Raw genomic sequence first — 13,238 nt, 5'->3', positions numbered from 1 at the left:
ATTGTATATATATATATATATATATTGTATATATATGAACACACACGTGTGTATGTGCATATATATTGAGTACTTTTTTCGGTTGTTTGTCCACCCAAATAAATATATATATATAACAAGTGTGTGATTATGCCTCTGTGTGTGTGTGTGTGTGTGTGTGTGTGTGTGTATATGTGTGCACACGAGCATGTGTGTGCACAAGTGCATGTGCGTGCGCACGTGTGTGTATGATCATAAAAGAAATATTTCAAATGCTGTGTTTTTCACCAACTCTGAAATTCATCTTAATTCATTTTTGAGGAATCAAAATTAAATTTTCTCTGTCCCTGTTTTAATAAGGAATTCCAACCATGCTTCAAGAACACAACACGCAGCCCGGTCCGAGAATCGAACTCACTACCTCATGATTGTGACTCCAATGCTCTAACCACTGAGCCATTCACCTTCACCCATAACAACATTCTTTATTTCATATCACTACGATTGTTCCCCCTTTTTTTACACCCTTTTTTTTTAAAAATCATTAATTACTACAAATTACTATTGAATCTGTATTTTTGGCTTTGAATTATTTTCTCATTTAATTTAATTATATTTCAGATATCAATGAATGTGAAGATCCCAACATCTGCCGTACTGGGACTTGTGTCAATACTCATGGATCATTCACTTGTAAATGTAATGTTGGTTATTCAATGCAGAAAGGAATTGGAAATGGCTGTTTCGGTAAGAAAACAAAAAAATCTTTCTGTCTTTTTCTCCCCCAACTCATTTATCAGATCCAAGTTCTGACTTCTTTTTGTCTCTAAACTTTGGTTCACTTCAGAATAATGTTGATTCATTTTAGCCAATGTATGTTTTTGTCTCTCATTGTCAAAGCTCTTTCATCATGCATCCAGTGACTCACTTCAGTGACCCCTCTATCCCACATGTCACCCATCCTGATTCTCTTCAGCGACTCTCTACTCCACATGTCTCTTCTTGTTCTGCTTATTCCATGAATATGTGACATGGGCCAGCTCAAAGTACTGGCAACTCAGACAGTTGTCCGAGGTTCCATGTGCTAGGGGGCGCCAAGGAGGGAATGACAAAGACAAGGAAGTTTCCATAACTGTCAGCTTGTACATGCTGGAGTTCAGCTTGCCCAGGGCGCCAGCAGCCCTAGGGCCAGTCCTGTGTGTGACGAAAGGGCTTTGACAGGAAAACTAAAATAATAATAATAATAATAATAACATAGCTGAAGTAAAGACCAAATATGTAGTGTGTGTGTGTTTAGTTTGTAAAATATGGCCATCCCCAAGTATAACAATATCTGTTTCAACACAGGAATTCACATCAAGAATCTTACAAAACAAATTCATAAACATAAATCAATTAATACCATCTTTCTTTTAATGAACAGATACTGATGAATGTGAAACTGGAGAGAACACCTGTGATAGAAATGCTAACTGCATCAATACTGAAGGTTCCTACAAATGCGATTGTAAAGTTGGTTACAGAGAAGTGGGAGGCAAATGTAGAGGTAAAGTATTTCACATTATTTTGATTCTGTGGTGAGGTGTGATGGTCATGGTGAGATACGTTTGTCCTATGTTTTTCTTGGTGTGTGTCCCCACATGTCATGTATTGTCCCCTCTTTGTTCGCTCAATTGATTCCATCGCTACAGGATCACAGTTGATGTTGTTACCCCTTCTCATACATTCTGCTATTGATTGTACTTCCACTACAGCTATTTGATCCTAGTTTATGGCTATTTGATCTGTGTTTCTATACTGGTGCTTATGAAATAAGCAAATTATAAAACTTGACATATTCTAAGTTCAAAGTTAGCTGAAACAATATATTTCAACAAAGAAATGTAACAAAAGATTTTCAAAAATACTTTAATAGAAAAATGAAGGGGGGAAAAAATCTAAAGAATTTTTTTTTTATTTTACTTGTAAAAAAAAAAAATGGTCTTTTATATTTTTTGTCATTTCTTGTTTTCAGACAAGAATGAATGTGTTCGAAATAATGGTGGCTGTCATCCTGATGCTGATTGTATTAACCAAGTTGGTTCCTTCCGTTGTGTCTGTGAAGATGGATTTAGTGGAGATGGTTTCACCTGCACAGGTATGTCTCTTTTCATGTACTGAGGTCGATTCCTTCAACTAAAATTCTACAAGGCACTGTCCCACCATGGCAGCAGTTTAATGACTGAAACAAATAAAATTAAAAGATAATTTGTACTCATTTAGAGCAATTAATTATTATATTATGACTCATGAGTTTGCAAAAGAAATGTATGATTGTACTTAAATGATGAGGACAATCATGATGATGATAAAAATAATAATCTTTACTATTTTAGGCACAAAGCTGAATTTTTCGGGGAGGGGGGAGCAGTCGATTAGATCGACCCCGGTATGTAACTGGTACATAATTTATCAACCCCGAAAGGCTGAAACGCAATACCACAGATTTGCTTGTCAGTTGTTTGACCTTAACCGGTTGAGTATGTCCCTTGGTGGCTGATGATTTGTGCATCTCTGATCACGAGCAGAAGTAGTGGGGGAGCATCATAGCCATGTGTTGAGAGGAATTCTTTGGGGTTTGAATAATTCACCTCTGGGAATATGCATGTTTTATTCAACATCCTTAAACAATCCTTATTCAGGGACTTTTTGAGTGGCATGGGCTACTCGACCTGCAGAAAATTCTAACTAGGCTCATACACTGTTTATCTTGTCTTGATATGAGATCACCATGTCGCACACATATGGTTATGATGCATGTGCCTGGTGTACCCTTATTGGACAGATAGTCATGATGGGTGTACTGGGCTTCGTATATTTGAACCCCAGTGTCACTTTGATGGCATGAACTGCTCTCTCACTCAATAATGATAATAATAATAATAATAATGGTCACAAATAAGGCGGTGAGCTGGCAGAAACGTTAGCACGACGGGCGAAATGCTTAGCGGTATTTCATCTGCCGTTACATTCTGAGTTCAAATTCTGCCGAGGTCATCTTTGCCTTTCATCCTTTTAGGGTCGATTAAATAAGTATCATTTACACACTGTAATCAATGTAATCAACTTAATCCCTTTGTCTGTCCTTGTTTGTCCCCTCTATATTTGGCCCCCTGTGGGCATTAAAGAAATAAATAATGGTCACAAATCTGGGGAGAGGGATGTATAGTTGATTAAATGGACTCCTATATTTGACTGATATTTTCTTCGTCAACCACTGATCCTCAAAACACTGAGGATGAAACGATTTTGCTTGTCCTTTCTAACCTCTGATATCCTTCACTATCTTCTGATATTGTGACCAGTGAAAACAGCAGCAGCAGCCACATGGCCCCCAGTTCAGGACCCTGCAGTTGATATTACTCCTGCTATGTTTTTCCTTTCATGTGCTAATGAGTAAAAAGCCCTTAGGTGACCTTTACTACCACACATGTAACAACTAGGTCCTCTGCACTAATCTGATTGACATCCCTCCCTCTTTTTCACTCTTACTATGAGGTACAATTCTGAGATAACCTTGTGGTATTTGGGATCACTAAGACCTGGACATCTCTGCAAACCCCATTCAACCACATGTCATCGTGGATCACCGCCGCACCCCTACATTGTGCTGTAAAGATGACTCAAGCCAAAAAGTCAGTGTTACTATCAGTATCTTTGTTCATGGTCCTTATGCTTCCTCTATGGTATATCCTGTATACAGCTGTGTAGTACATAAGTCCTGGCAGCTTCTTTGCCTCATCCTCAGTTTTAAAAGATTGGCACATGTTCCCATATACCCTGTTCCTAATGTGATTTACTAAACTTACAGATAACTCAGATGCCATTCAACTGCTTTTCTCTTGTATCTTTCTTTCCCTCCTCTCCTTCCAATTTTATCTCTGCATTGTATTGATGTTCTGTTTTTTTTTTCATTGTCTTTACAGATGTTGATGAATGCTCTCTGAATCCTTACCTCTGTGAACATGGTCAATGCTTTAACTACGAAGGGGGATACAAATGTGAATGTGACATGGGTTTTACACCAACAGACAACGACAGAGCCTGCATCGGTAAGTTATGACCTGTATGCTCTAACTCAGTTGTTTGACATGACTTTCGATCCAAAGACATTTTTTTATGGGATTGGTAGTAAGGAGAGCAACTCATCTGCCCATATAGAATCTTACATCAAACAATGCTTTCCACCAGGCAAGATATGACAATATATAAATACAGTATTTACATCGATAAATGAAGGGGTAGACATTTATATAAAGGCACAGTGGTTGTGAGGTTAAGATACTGAACTATTGACCACATGATCATGAGTTCAAATCTTATACTGCCATTATGTTGTGTCCTTTCAAATTACTTCGACTATTTCGTTTATGCAAAGATTTGAAAAATTGATGTAAAACATCGAACTATTATTTTGGAAACAAATTTAAGACCAGTTCAAATACATTTGAGAGATATTTCTCAGCTGTTTATCATAGAGAAAAATTCTTGTTTAAGGCAAAAAGATGCTAATACACTATAGTCAGCTCAGAGCACCCTCTCTTGAAATGATGGATGCATGCATTTGTAATGACAATATATGAAAACAATATTTGCTTGACTATTAATATAGCCATTTATTATATATCAATTATGTTGTTACAATATTGAAGATGATTATAATATTAGTCACGACAATATATAAGAAGTATACAACTGCAATGAATTGTTTGTTTGTGCGCACACTTTGTTATGTGTTGATGCAGCAAAATATTCTCCAATTCCATGGTTAATTGCATATATTAATTAGCTTAGCTTCTTTGTGGCTGGTATGGAGAAAGACATAGTAAAAAGAATGTATGCAGTGAGAGAGGATAAGAGGTTTGCCTTTGCATGTATTAAATAGCACATTGACAGAATTGCTATCTTTCCAGACACGAGTGACCAAAGAGAAGGAAAATAGCAAGTTATAAAAACATGAGTAAATGCTTGTGCTTTTATAACTTGCTGACCAAAGTAGGTTGAGCTAAAAACCATAGGGTTATTTGTCCTTAATCAGAATTGATCAAGTAATGCCTCAAAAAAGATCAAAAAGTCAGCACTTTCTCATTAATCTCTGAGTGCAAAAAGGCTGAGACAATAGACAGAGGATTTGTTTGACAATGAGGGAAAATGTGGATTCAGTTTTGAATTCTGTTTGCTGCACATTTCAAATTCTTATTTCTGGTCGTTGATGGGAATCTTTCTTGATGACAAACTGCAGTCAAAAGCCTTTTAACAAATTCAAATATCTCTTAGGCATATTTGAAATAGCCTTATTTTATTATAATCTTTTTCACTACCTCACACATCTACTAACAAATTATTTTGGAAAATTTATATTTCACTTTTTCCCACCTGATTGCTAGATATCATAGTGGTTGTGGTAATGGTTGCAGTAGTGTTGGTGGTTTCTTGTTCATAATTGCCTTTTTTTATTTTCCATTTATGATTTTGTTTTTTATTTATCTTCTTTTTTTTTTCAAGACATTGATGAATGTGTCATGTTTGAGAATCTATGTGTCAATGGAAAATGTCAAAATGGTGTTGGATTATTCAACTGTATCTGCAACCAAGGTTACCAAGTTGACCCCACCGGAGGAAACTGCACTGGTAGGTATGAGGGTGGGCTAAAAAATTCATTGGCTGACTATGAAGGAGTGATGCTAAAGCTTTGCATGCATTCATTTCAACTCTCCTTATTAGTAACTGCATTGTTTCTTTCTAGGTAAGAAGACTTCAAATGTAACTAGTAGCAACTTCTCTTCAAAATAGACAAAATTTGGCATCATGGGGTTATCAAGTACCTGTAGAAAAAGGGTTTAGCCTCCAATGACTTTCATGCAGACATGGTTGCTACATTAGGGAATGATGCTCCAGCTTTATCAACAGTGCAAAAGAGGACAACAGAATTTAGGAGGGGAAGGGAGAGTCTTGCTGATTACCCATGGTCTGGACGTCCTGCAACTGTCACCACCAAGGAAAATCTTGATTATGTTCACTACATGATAATGGATGATAAGCGATTGACGATAAATCAAAGAGCCAATGTTATTAGCATATCCCATGATAAAGTCAAGAATATCCTGCACAATGAACTTGACATGACAAGGGTTTGTGCTTGGTGGGTGTCACATCTTCTGACATCTAATCAAAAGCACACTGGGTTGATCACTTCATGGCAAAATCAGACAGTGTTTGAGGCAGGTCCAGCTGGTTTCCTTGAACGTTTCCTAACCCATGATGAGTATTGACTTCATCTCTTTGAGCCAGAGACAAAGAGACAATCCATGCAGTGGAAATACCCTTCCTCACCTGCTCCAAAGAAGTCTAAAGTCATTTCATCTGCAGGAAATGTGATGGCCACAGTTTTTGGAATGCAAAAGGCATTGTGTTTATTGATTATGTTTAAAAGAGCCACACCATCGATTGAGAGTACTACGGCAACTTGCTGAGACAGTTACGAAAGGCTGTCAAGACTGAAGGTCCAAGGAAACTGGCAAAAGAGGTCTTGTGTCATCAGGACAACACTCTAGCACACAAGTCCTTGCTTTCATTGGCTGCTGTGCATGATTGTTGCTTTGAGCTGGTTGATCAGCCACCCATTCTCCTGATTTGGCTCCATCTAACAATCATCTGTTTCTCAACATGAAAAAACACTTCGCTAGCAACCAGTATTGCTATTATTATCGTAACTATTGTTGTTGCTGCTGTTCTTGTTGCTGTTGTTGTTGTTGCTTATACTTTTTAAAAGCCTTCATGGTTTTTTTGGTTTTTTTGATAAAGTTATGTCTATTGTTTTGTTTTTGTTTAATTACAGACATTGATGAATGTAGAATTCCTGACAATTGTCTTTATGGTAATTGCAAGAATTTAGAAGGAGGCTATGAATGCCATTGTCCATTTAACTATGAACTTAATCCTAGTGGAACTGGATGTATAGGTAAGCAAAATCATCTCTTTTATTTTTATATTAAACTAAATTTCAAAAGATATTTCTTCTCAAAAGAATTTTCATTTCAGATTTAAATTCAAGTATTAGAGCCTTATTAGTCCAGCCTCTATTTTTTTACCTGTCCAGCATGGGAAACCCTACAAGGAGCTGGCACTCCACTCGCTCGCATAGCTCTCAGGATCATTAAGAAACTAAGTAGCAAACAAGAAAAAGACCTCTCATCTGAGACAGGGAGGAGAACCAAGAGAAGTGATCATGAGCCAAGTGAGAGGTTGGATTATGATAGAAGAACAGGGATAGCTGTCCTACAAATGAGAAGATACTTGGCTACCCCATTAGGGCAACAAAGGGGAGGAAGATAGGAGAGAGTTAGGGGAAAAGATAGTGACAGTCAGAGTAAAAGAGATTAGCACTAGCTCCACTTGTCTGTTTTGGCATAGTTTCTACAGCTGGATTTCCTTCTAATTATAGCTACACCAAAATCTTTGGTATCTTCAGTAAATTTACCTTTCAAATGGTATATGCAGTAAATCAATTTTTAATCCTTGTTTTTGCTATTTCCCCAGACAAACGCCTTGGAACATGCTATTTTGAAGTTGAACGTTACCGCCAAACTCTACAATGCTCAACAGAATTGTCATACGATTTATCTAAAGCCACCTGCTGTTGTACTGTTGGCCAAGGATGGGCAGAAATTCCTGCACGTTGTGAAGCTTGTCCCTTGAATGGAACTCGTAAGTTATAAATCTCCTCTTTTACAGCTGGTATTTTCTTCATAATTTAAATTTTTATTCGCTATGTTATCATTATAGTTATTACTATATACTTACTATTATAATGTAGGGGTTGGTAAAATGAGATACCAAATATATATTGATCGCATTGACTGACCATTTCACTTAAAAATTGCTGGTCGTGTGCTTGAATCAAAAGTAATCACTATTATTGAACTGGCAGAATCATTAGCATGCTCTTCATTACGTCCTAAGTTCAAATTCTGCCGAGGTCGATCTTACCTTTCATCCTTTTGGGGTCAAAAACATAAGTACCTGTTGAACACTGGGGTCAATAAAATCGACTCATCCCCTCCCCCAAAATTGCTGCCCTTTGAAATCATTATTATCATTATTATTATTATTATTATTATTATTATTATTATTTAAGGCAGTGAGCTGGCAGAATCATTAGCATGCTGAATGAAATGCTTAGCAGTATTTCACCCATCGCTATGTTCTGAGTTTGGAGGCGCAATGGCCAAGTGGTTAGGGCAGCGGACTCGTGGTCATAGGATCGCGGTTTCGATTCCCAGACCGGGTGTTGTAAGTGTTTGAACGAAAACACCTAAAGCTCCACGAGGCTCCGGCAGGGGTGGTGGTGAACCCTGCTGTACTCTTTCACCACAACTTTCTCTCATTCTTTCTTCCTGTTTCTTTTGTACCTGTATTTCAAAGGGTCAGCCTTGTCACACTCTGTGCCACGCTGAATCTCCCTGAGTAATCAGTAACTCCATTATTTAATATTATTTTTATTTGTTTTCTTCCCTCATTAGTTGAACACAAAAGTTTGTGCCCAGGAGGTCCTGGCTTCCGACCAAACATAATCACAGTCATTCTTGAAGGTAATTAAAATCTATTTCATTGTTATTAATTAGCATTAATTAATCCTCAATTTATATTTGTATGTATAAAAGAAAGTTACTTTCTTCCAAATATGGCATATATTTTACAAATGTTTAAAAGGTCTACCATACATATATTTATGTGTGTGTATGTATGTGTGTGTGTGTATGTATGTGTGTGTGTGTGTCAGGGGAAGGAGAGTATAGTCATAAAAGATATGGTTGTATGTATGGATGGCCATGATTTCACTTAGCTTGACATGTCTTCTCTAGTACAGCAAATCATCAGAGGTCTCAGTCCTTTGTCATCCCCTCTGCAGGGTCCAACATCTGAAGATCATTTCTCACTACTTCATCCCACTTCTTCCTGGGTTTACCCTTCCCACAGGTTCCCTCAACGATTAGAGATCAATACTTCTTTACACAACTCTCCTCATCCATATGCATCACATAACCATACCAGCACAATCTCCTTTCCTGTACATTACATCTGATGCCTCTTATACCCATCTAGCAGTGCATGCTGACTTCATCTCTTTCAAACCTTTGCATGTCTTCTGTAATCACAGCCCATGTTTCATGGCCATGTAGCATAACTGTTTGTACACAGGCATCATACAAACTGCCTTTCACTCTGAGGAAGAGACCCTTTGTTACCAACAAAAGTGATAGCTCACTGAACATTGCCCAGCCTGTTCTTATTCTAGCAACTATGCTTTCAGAGCAACCTGTCTCCTTCCCTTTTAAAAACGAAACCTTTTAAGTATTTCTTATACCTATATGAAATATATTTCATATACACATGTTCTTTAGGAACACTTCAAGAAATCTGCTTAGCTGTAAGTATGCATACACGGTTTCAAGTCTGAAGATAACCTAGCGTTTTCTTTTTATATACTTTTGTTTTTGGCAGTTTTTTTTTTTGCCACTTTTTCCTCACTCCCAGTGTCAAAACTCCCAGTGTTTTACACTGCCACTTCTCACCTATATAGAAATCATAAATAATTATTAATTGTGTAAGAAACCTTTATTCTAAGACAATTCTTTGATAACTTTTTTTTTTTTTTTGCAATAATTCTGTTTAACAGATATTGATGAATGTGCCGAAATCCAGAATGTATGCCAAGGAGGTGAATGCCAAAACTCTTTTGGCAGTTTCTTCTGTAAATGTAATTCTGGATATGCCTTGGATTCTACTCTCCACACGTGCATTGGTATGTATCCTTATTTCTCCATTTATTCTTTATAAAAAAGAAAGAATACTGTGTGAGTGTATTTATTATGCATAACCGTATGCAGTTAGAGAGTTATTGCGAGTGTGAGCCTACAATTCGGGTTAGGGTTAGGGTGAGTATATATTTAGAGTACCTGTTGTTTCTGTTTTATTAGAGTACCTGTTATTGTACCGTATTAGAGCACCTGTTGTTGTTTGTAGTTTATTAGAGTACATGTCATTGTTTCTATTTTATTAGAATACTTGTTGTTTCTATTTTGCTAGAGTACTTGTCATTGTATTTAGTTAGACTACCTGTTGTCATTTGTACTCTATTAGAGTACCTGTCATTGTTTCTATTTTATTAGAGTACCTGTTATTGTATTTTATCAGAGTTCCTGTTGTCTGTATTCTTTTAGAATGCCTGTCATTGTTTTTATTTTATTAGAGTACCTATCATATCTGGTTAGAGTACCTGTCATTGTTTTTATTTTATTAGAGTATCTGTTGATTTTTCTATTTCATTACAATGCTAATCATTGTTCATATCTTATTAGAGTACCTGTCCTCTGCGTTTTATCAGAATATCTGCGACTGTATATGTGTACACTTAGAGTATCCGTAAATGTTTTTTTTATTATTTATTATTTGTTTATTCATTTTTTTCATTTTTCTTTCACAGACATTGATGAATGTTCTTTGAATCCAAACCTGTGTGGTGCTGGTACCTGTTACAATACAGAGGGTAACTACACCTGTTTCTGTCCAGAAGGACATCTATTAACACCAGATCAACACTGCATGGGTTCGTATATTTGTCAGTTCTTTTTCTTTTATTCTTTCATTAGTTTCACTCACTGAATTGTGGCCATGCTTCAGCACCCAATTCAATGGTTTAGTCAATAATAGCAATCACGTCAGATGAAGGTGAGTTCAAAAAGTGGAATGATGCAAAAAAAAAGAAAAAGAAAGGAATCTTTTCTTTTTTCCATATGTTGTGCTTGTACATGTATGTACACACGCGTATACACACACACACACACACACACATACACACACACACACACAAACACAAACACATAATGGTGCATGGCCTAGTGATTAGGGTGTTGCGCTCATGATCACAAGATCATGGTTTCAATTCCTCAAGCAGGCAGTGCAGAAAACATTTAACTTCTCATTGCTTTACAATCAATTCAACATCTGACACGACAACACCATGCACTTATACAGACAATGTGTAATTAGATAGAGGGAGGGAACTAACACACATCACAAACATTCAATCACTATAAACAAATCATCCTTGCAGTTTGTTGAACAAGAAAATTACAGAAACCCTCATTTGTCGTTGACAACAAGTGAATCCACAATATAAGTTAAGCACAGACATCTATATTCCTTGTGTTCTTTACTTCTCGTTTGTCAGATATGCGTAAAGGAAACTGTTATTCCACTTACTATAAATCAACCACTTGGCCACACGAACTTATCTGTGAAAACGAACTGTCAGGTAATTTGACCAAAATGATGTGCTGCTGTTCTGTTGCAAAGGCATGGAATACCCCTTGTGAAGCTTGTCCAGAAAGACACACAAGTAAGTTTACAATGATTTTCATACTTTTCAAATATCTCTTCATTTTTTTCTTTGCACACAAATTAAATTACCATATTTACTCAGATATAAGTCACACTCACATATAAGACGCACTCAGCATAAGTCGCACTTGTATATAAGTTGCACTCGTGTATAAATCACACCCTTAATTTAGTATTAAACCTTTAGCATTTAAACCAGACCTATCAGTCCCAAAAATTCTACATGTTTTTTATGTTCAAACTGGTGAGATCTGACCTCTCACACCTACTCTACAATGTCATCTTAAAAATAATCACATCATCAAAATCCCAAAGCTAGATGATATTGCATGGTTAATTCAAAACAATTGTAATAAATAAGCTTTGCCTTTAACAAAATAATCTGGATGCTAGTGGGTTAAATCTGGGTACAAAGTTTTTTTCCTCCATCTTCAAACTGGGTATCACCTTTGCCCTGTGTATAAGTGACACCCCAGTTTTTTTTTCAGTTAAAATTAAATATGAAATAGTATGGTTTACACACAAGTAAATGTACAGGCACATGGCTCAATGGTTAGAGCATCAGGTTCATACTCATGAAGTAGTCAGTTCAATCCCTGGACCGATCTGTATGTTGTCTTCTTAAGCAAGACACTTTATTTCATGTTGCTCCAGTTCACTCATCTGTGGAAATGAGTTGTGACATCACTTTGCCTTTCATCCTTTAGGGGTCACTAAATTAAGTACCAGGGAAACACTGAAATTGATGTAATCAACTACTCCCCTCCCCACAAATTTTAGGCCTTGTGCCTTTAGTAGAAAGAATTATTATTATTATTATTATTACTACTACTACTATTACTACTACTACTACTATTACTATTATTATTATTATCATTATTACCATTATTATTATTATTATTATCATTTTCCAGAGGCATACAAGGATCTCTGCCAGGAACCAAAATTCATAAGTAAGTTATTTATTTTATTAAAAAGGATCATGTGATCTTAACTGTAATTTTTGAAGATGTTTCATTATATTCCCTGTTAGACTTATAAATTGATACCTCTCTCTCTATGAAACACACAATAATGACTTTGATAAATGTGATATTTGAAACTCAAGGTTCTAGATTAACTTCTGAAGTGCTTTCAGCTTTGATAAATTATACATACACACATGTCTTTTGCATTTAGACTTCAGAGAATGGGGTGGGATGATAATCGATTATCAACTTGGCAGATATCAACACATTTCAACAAATAATTTGTTTGCTGAAATTCTATTAACAAGAACTGCAATTCTTGTCTAGATCACATATGTAGGGGTAACTTTGACTGAAGAGGCACAACCAGGTTGAAACACCGTGTCTCAAAGTCTCCTAGTCTCACTGAATTGAGTGTGTTGTAAACAGACATCATCTGAATGGAGAAGCTGTTTTCTGAATCTGAAATACAACTGCAATTAACATACAATGCTTCAAAACAAAGCATTAGTCAGGTGCAGAGCAGGAAATTGAAGATGAGATGGCAAAGGAATAAACAATTATCTTATGAAGTAAGGCAACAAGATGGCAGAATCATTAGCACATCGGGCAAAATGCTTAGTGGCATTTCATCTGTCCAAATTTCAAAAGAGAAAGTTCCAAGATTTCTTTTGTATGTGGCATGATTAAACAGTCACATATAGAACCTGAAACATAAAAATGTCCATTAATAAAAAATACAAAACTTTTCAAGTTAAAATAAACGTATAACGTTGTTTAATGGGGTGTCTATTTACTTCTGTCGTGTCTGCATATATATATATATATATATATATATATATATATATA

The 13,238-nt window shown here is 36.2% G+C and overlaps 1 protein-coding gene across 1 annotated transcript in view; it reads left to right on the top strand.

Moving 5' to 3' along the window:
* LOC106879722 (fibrillin-2) overlaps window positions 1-13,238 on the top strand; it is a gene marked incomplete at its 5' end in the record, with an annotated part of 60,038 nt that overhangs the window by 25,153 nt on the left and 21,647 nt on the right. The window contains 12 exons of the mRNA XM_052976508.1: window positions 601-726; window positions 1,403-1,525; window positions 1,994-2,116; window positions 3,945-4,070; window positions 5,524-5,649; window positions 6,857-6,979; window positions 7,558-7,725; window positions 8,541-8,609; window positions 9,698-9,823; window positions 10,505-10,627; window positions 11,252-11,419; window positions 12,336-12,374. Coding sequence (XP_052832468.1) covers window positions 601-726; window positions 1,403-1,525; window positions 1,994-2,116; window positions 3,945-4,070; window positions 5,524-5,649; window positions 6,857-6,979; window positions 7,558-7,725; window positions 8,541-8,609; window positions 9,698-9,823; window positions 10,505-10,627; window positions 11,252-11,419; window positions 12,336-12,374 — 1,440 coding nt within the window. The remainder of the gene's footprint in view (window positions 1-600; window positions 727-1,402; window positions 1,526-1,993; window positions 2,117-3,944; window positions 4,071-5,523; window positions 5,650-6,856; window positions 6,980-7,557; window positions 7,726-8,540; window positions 8,610-9,697; window positions 9,824-10,504; window positions 10,628-11,251; window positions 11,420-12,335; window positions 12,375-13,238) is intronic.

Source organism: Octopus bimaculoides, chromosome 24 (assembly GCF_001194135.2).
Source record: "Octopus bimaculoides isolate UCB-OBI-ISO-001 chromosome 24, ASM119413v2, whole genome shotgun sequence".
NCBI lineage: Eukaryota > Metazoa > Mollusca > Cephalopoda > Octopoda > Octopodidae > Octopus > Octopus bimaculoides.
Note: the sequence above shows the minus strand (reverse complement) of the source record. Positions and strands in the feature narration are given on the sequence as shown.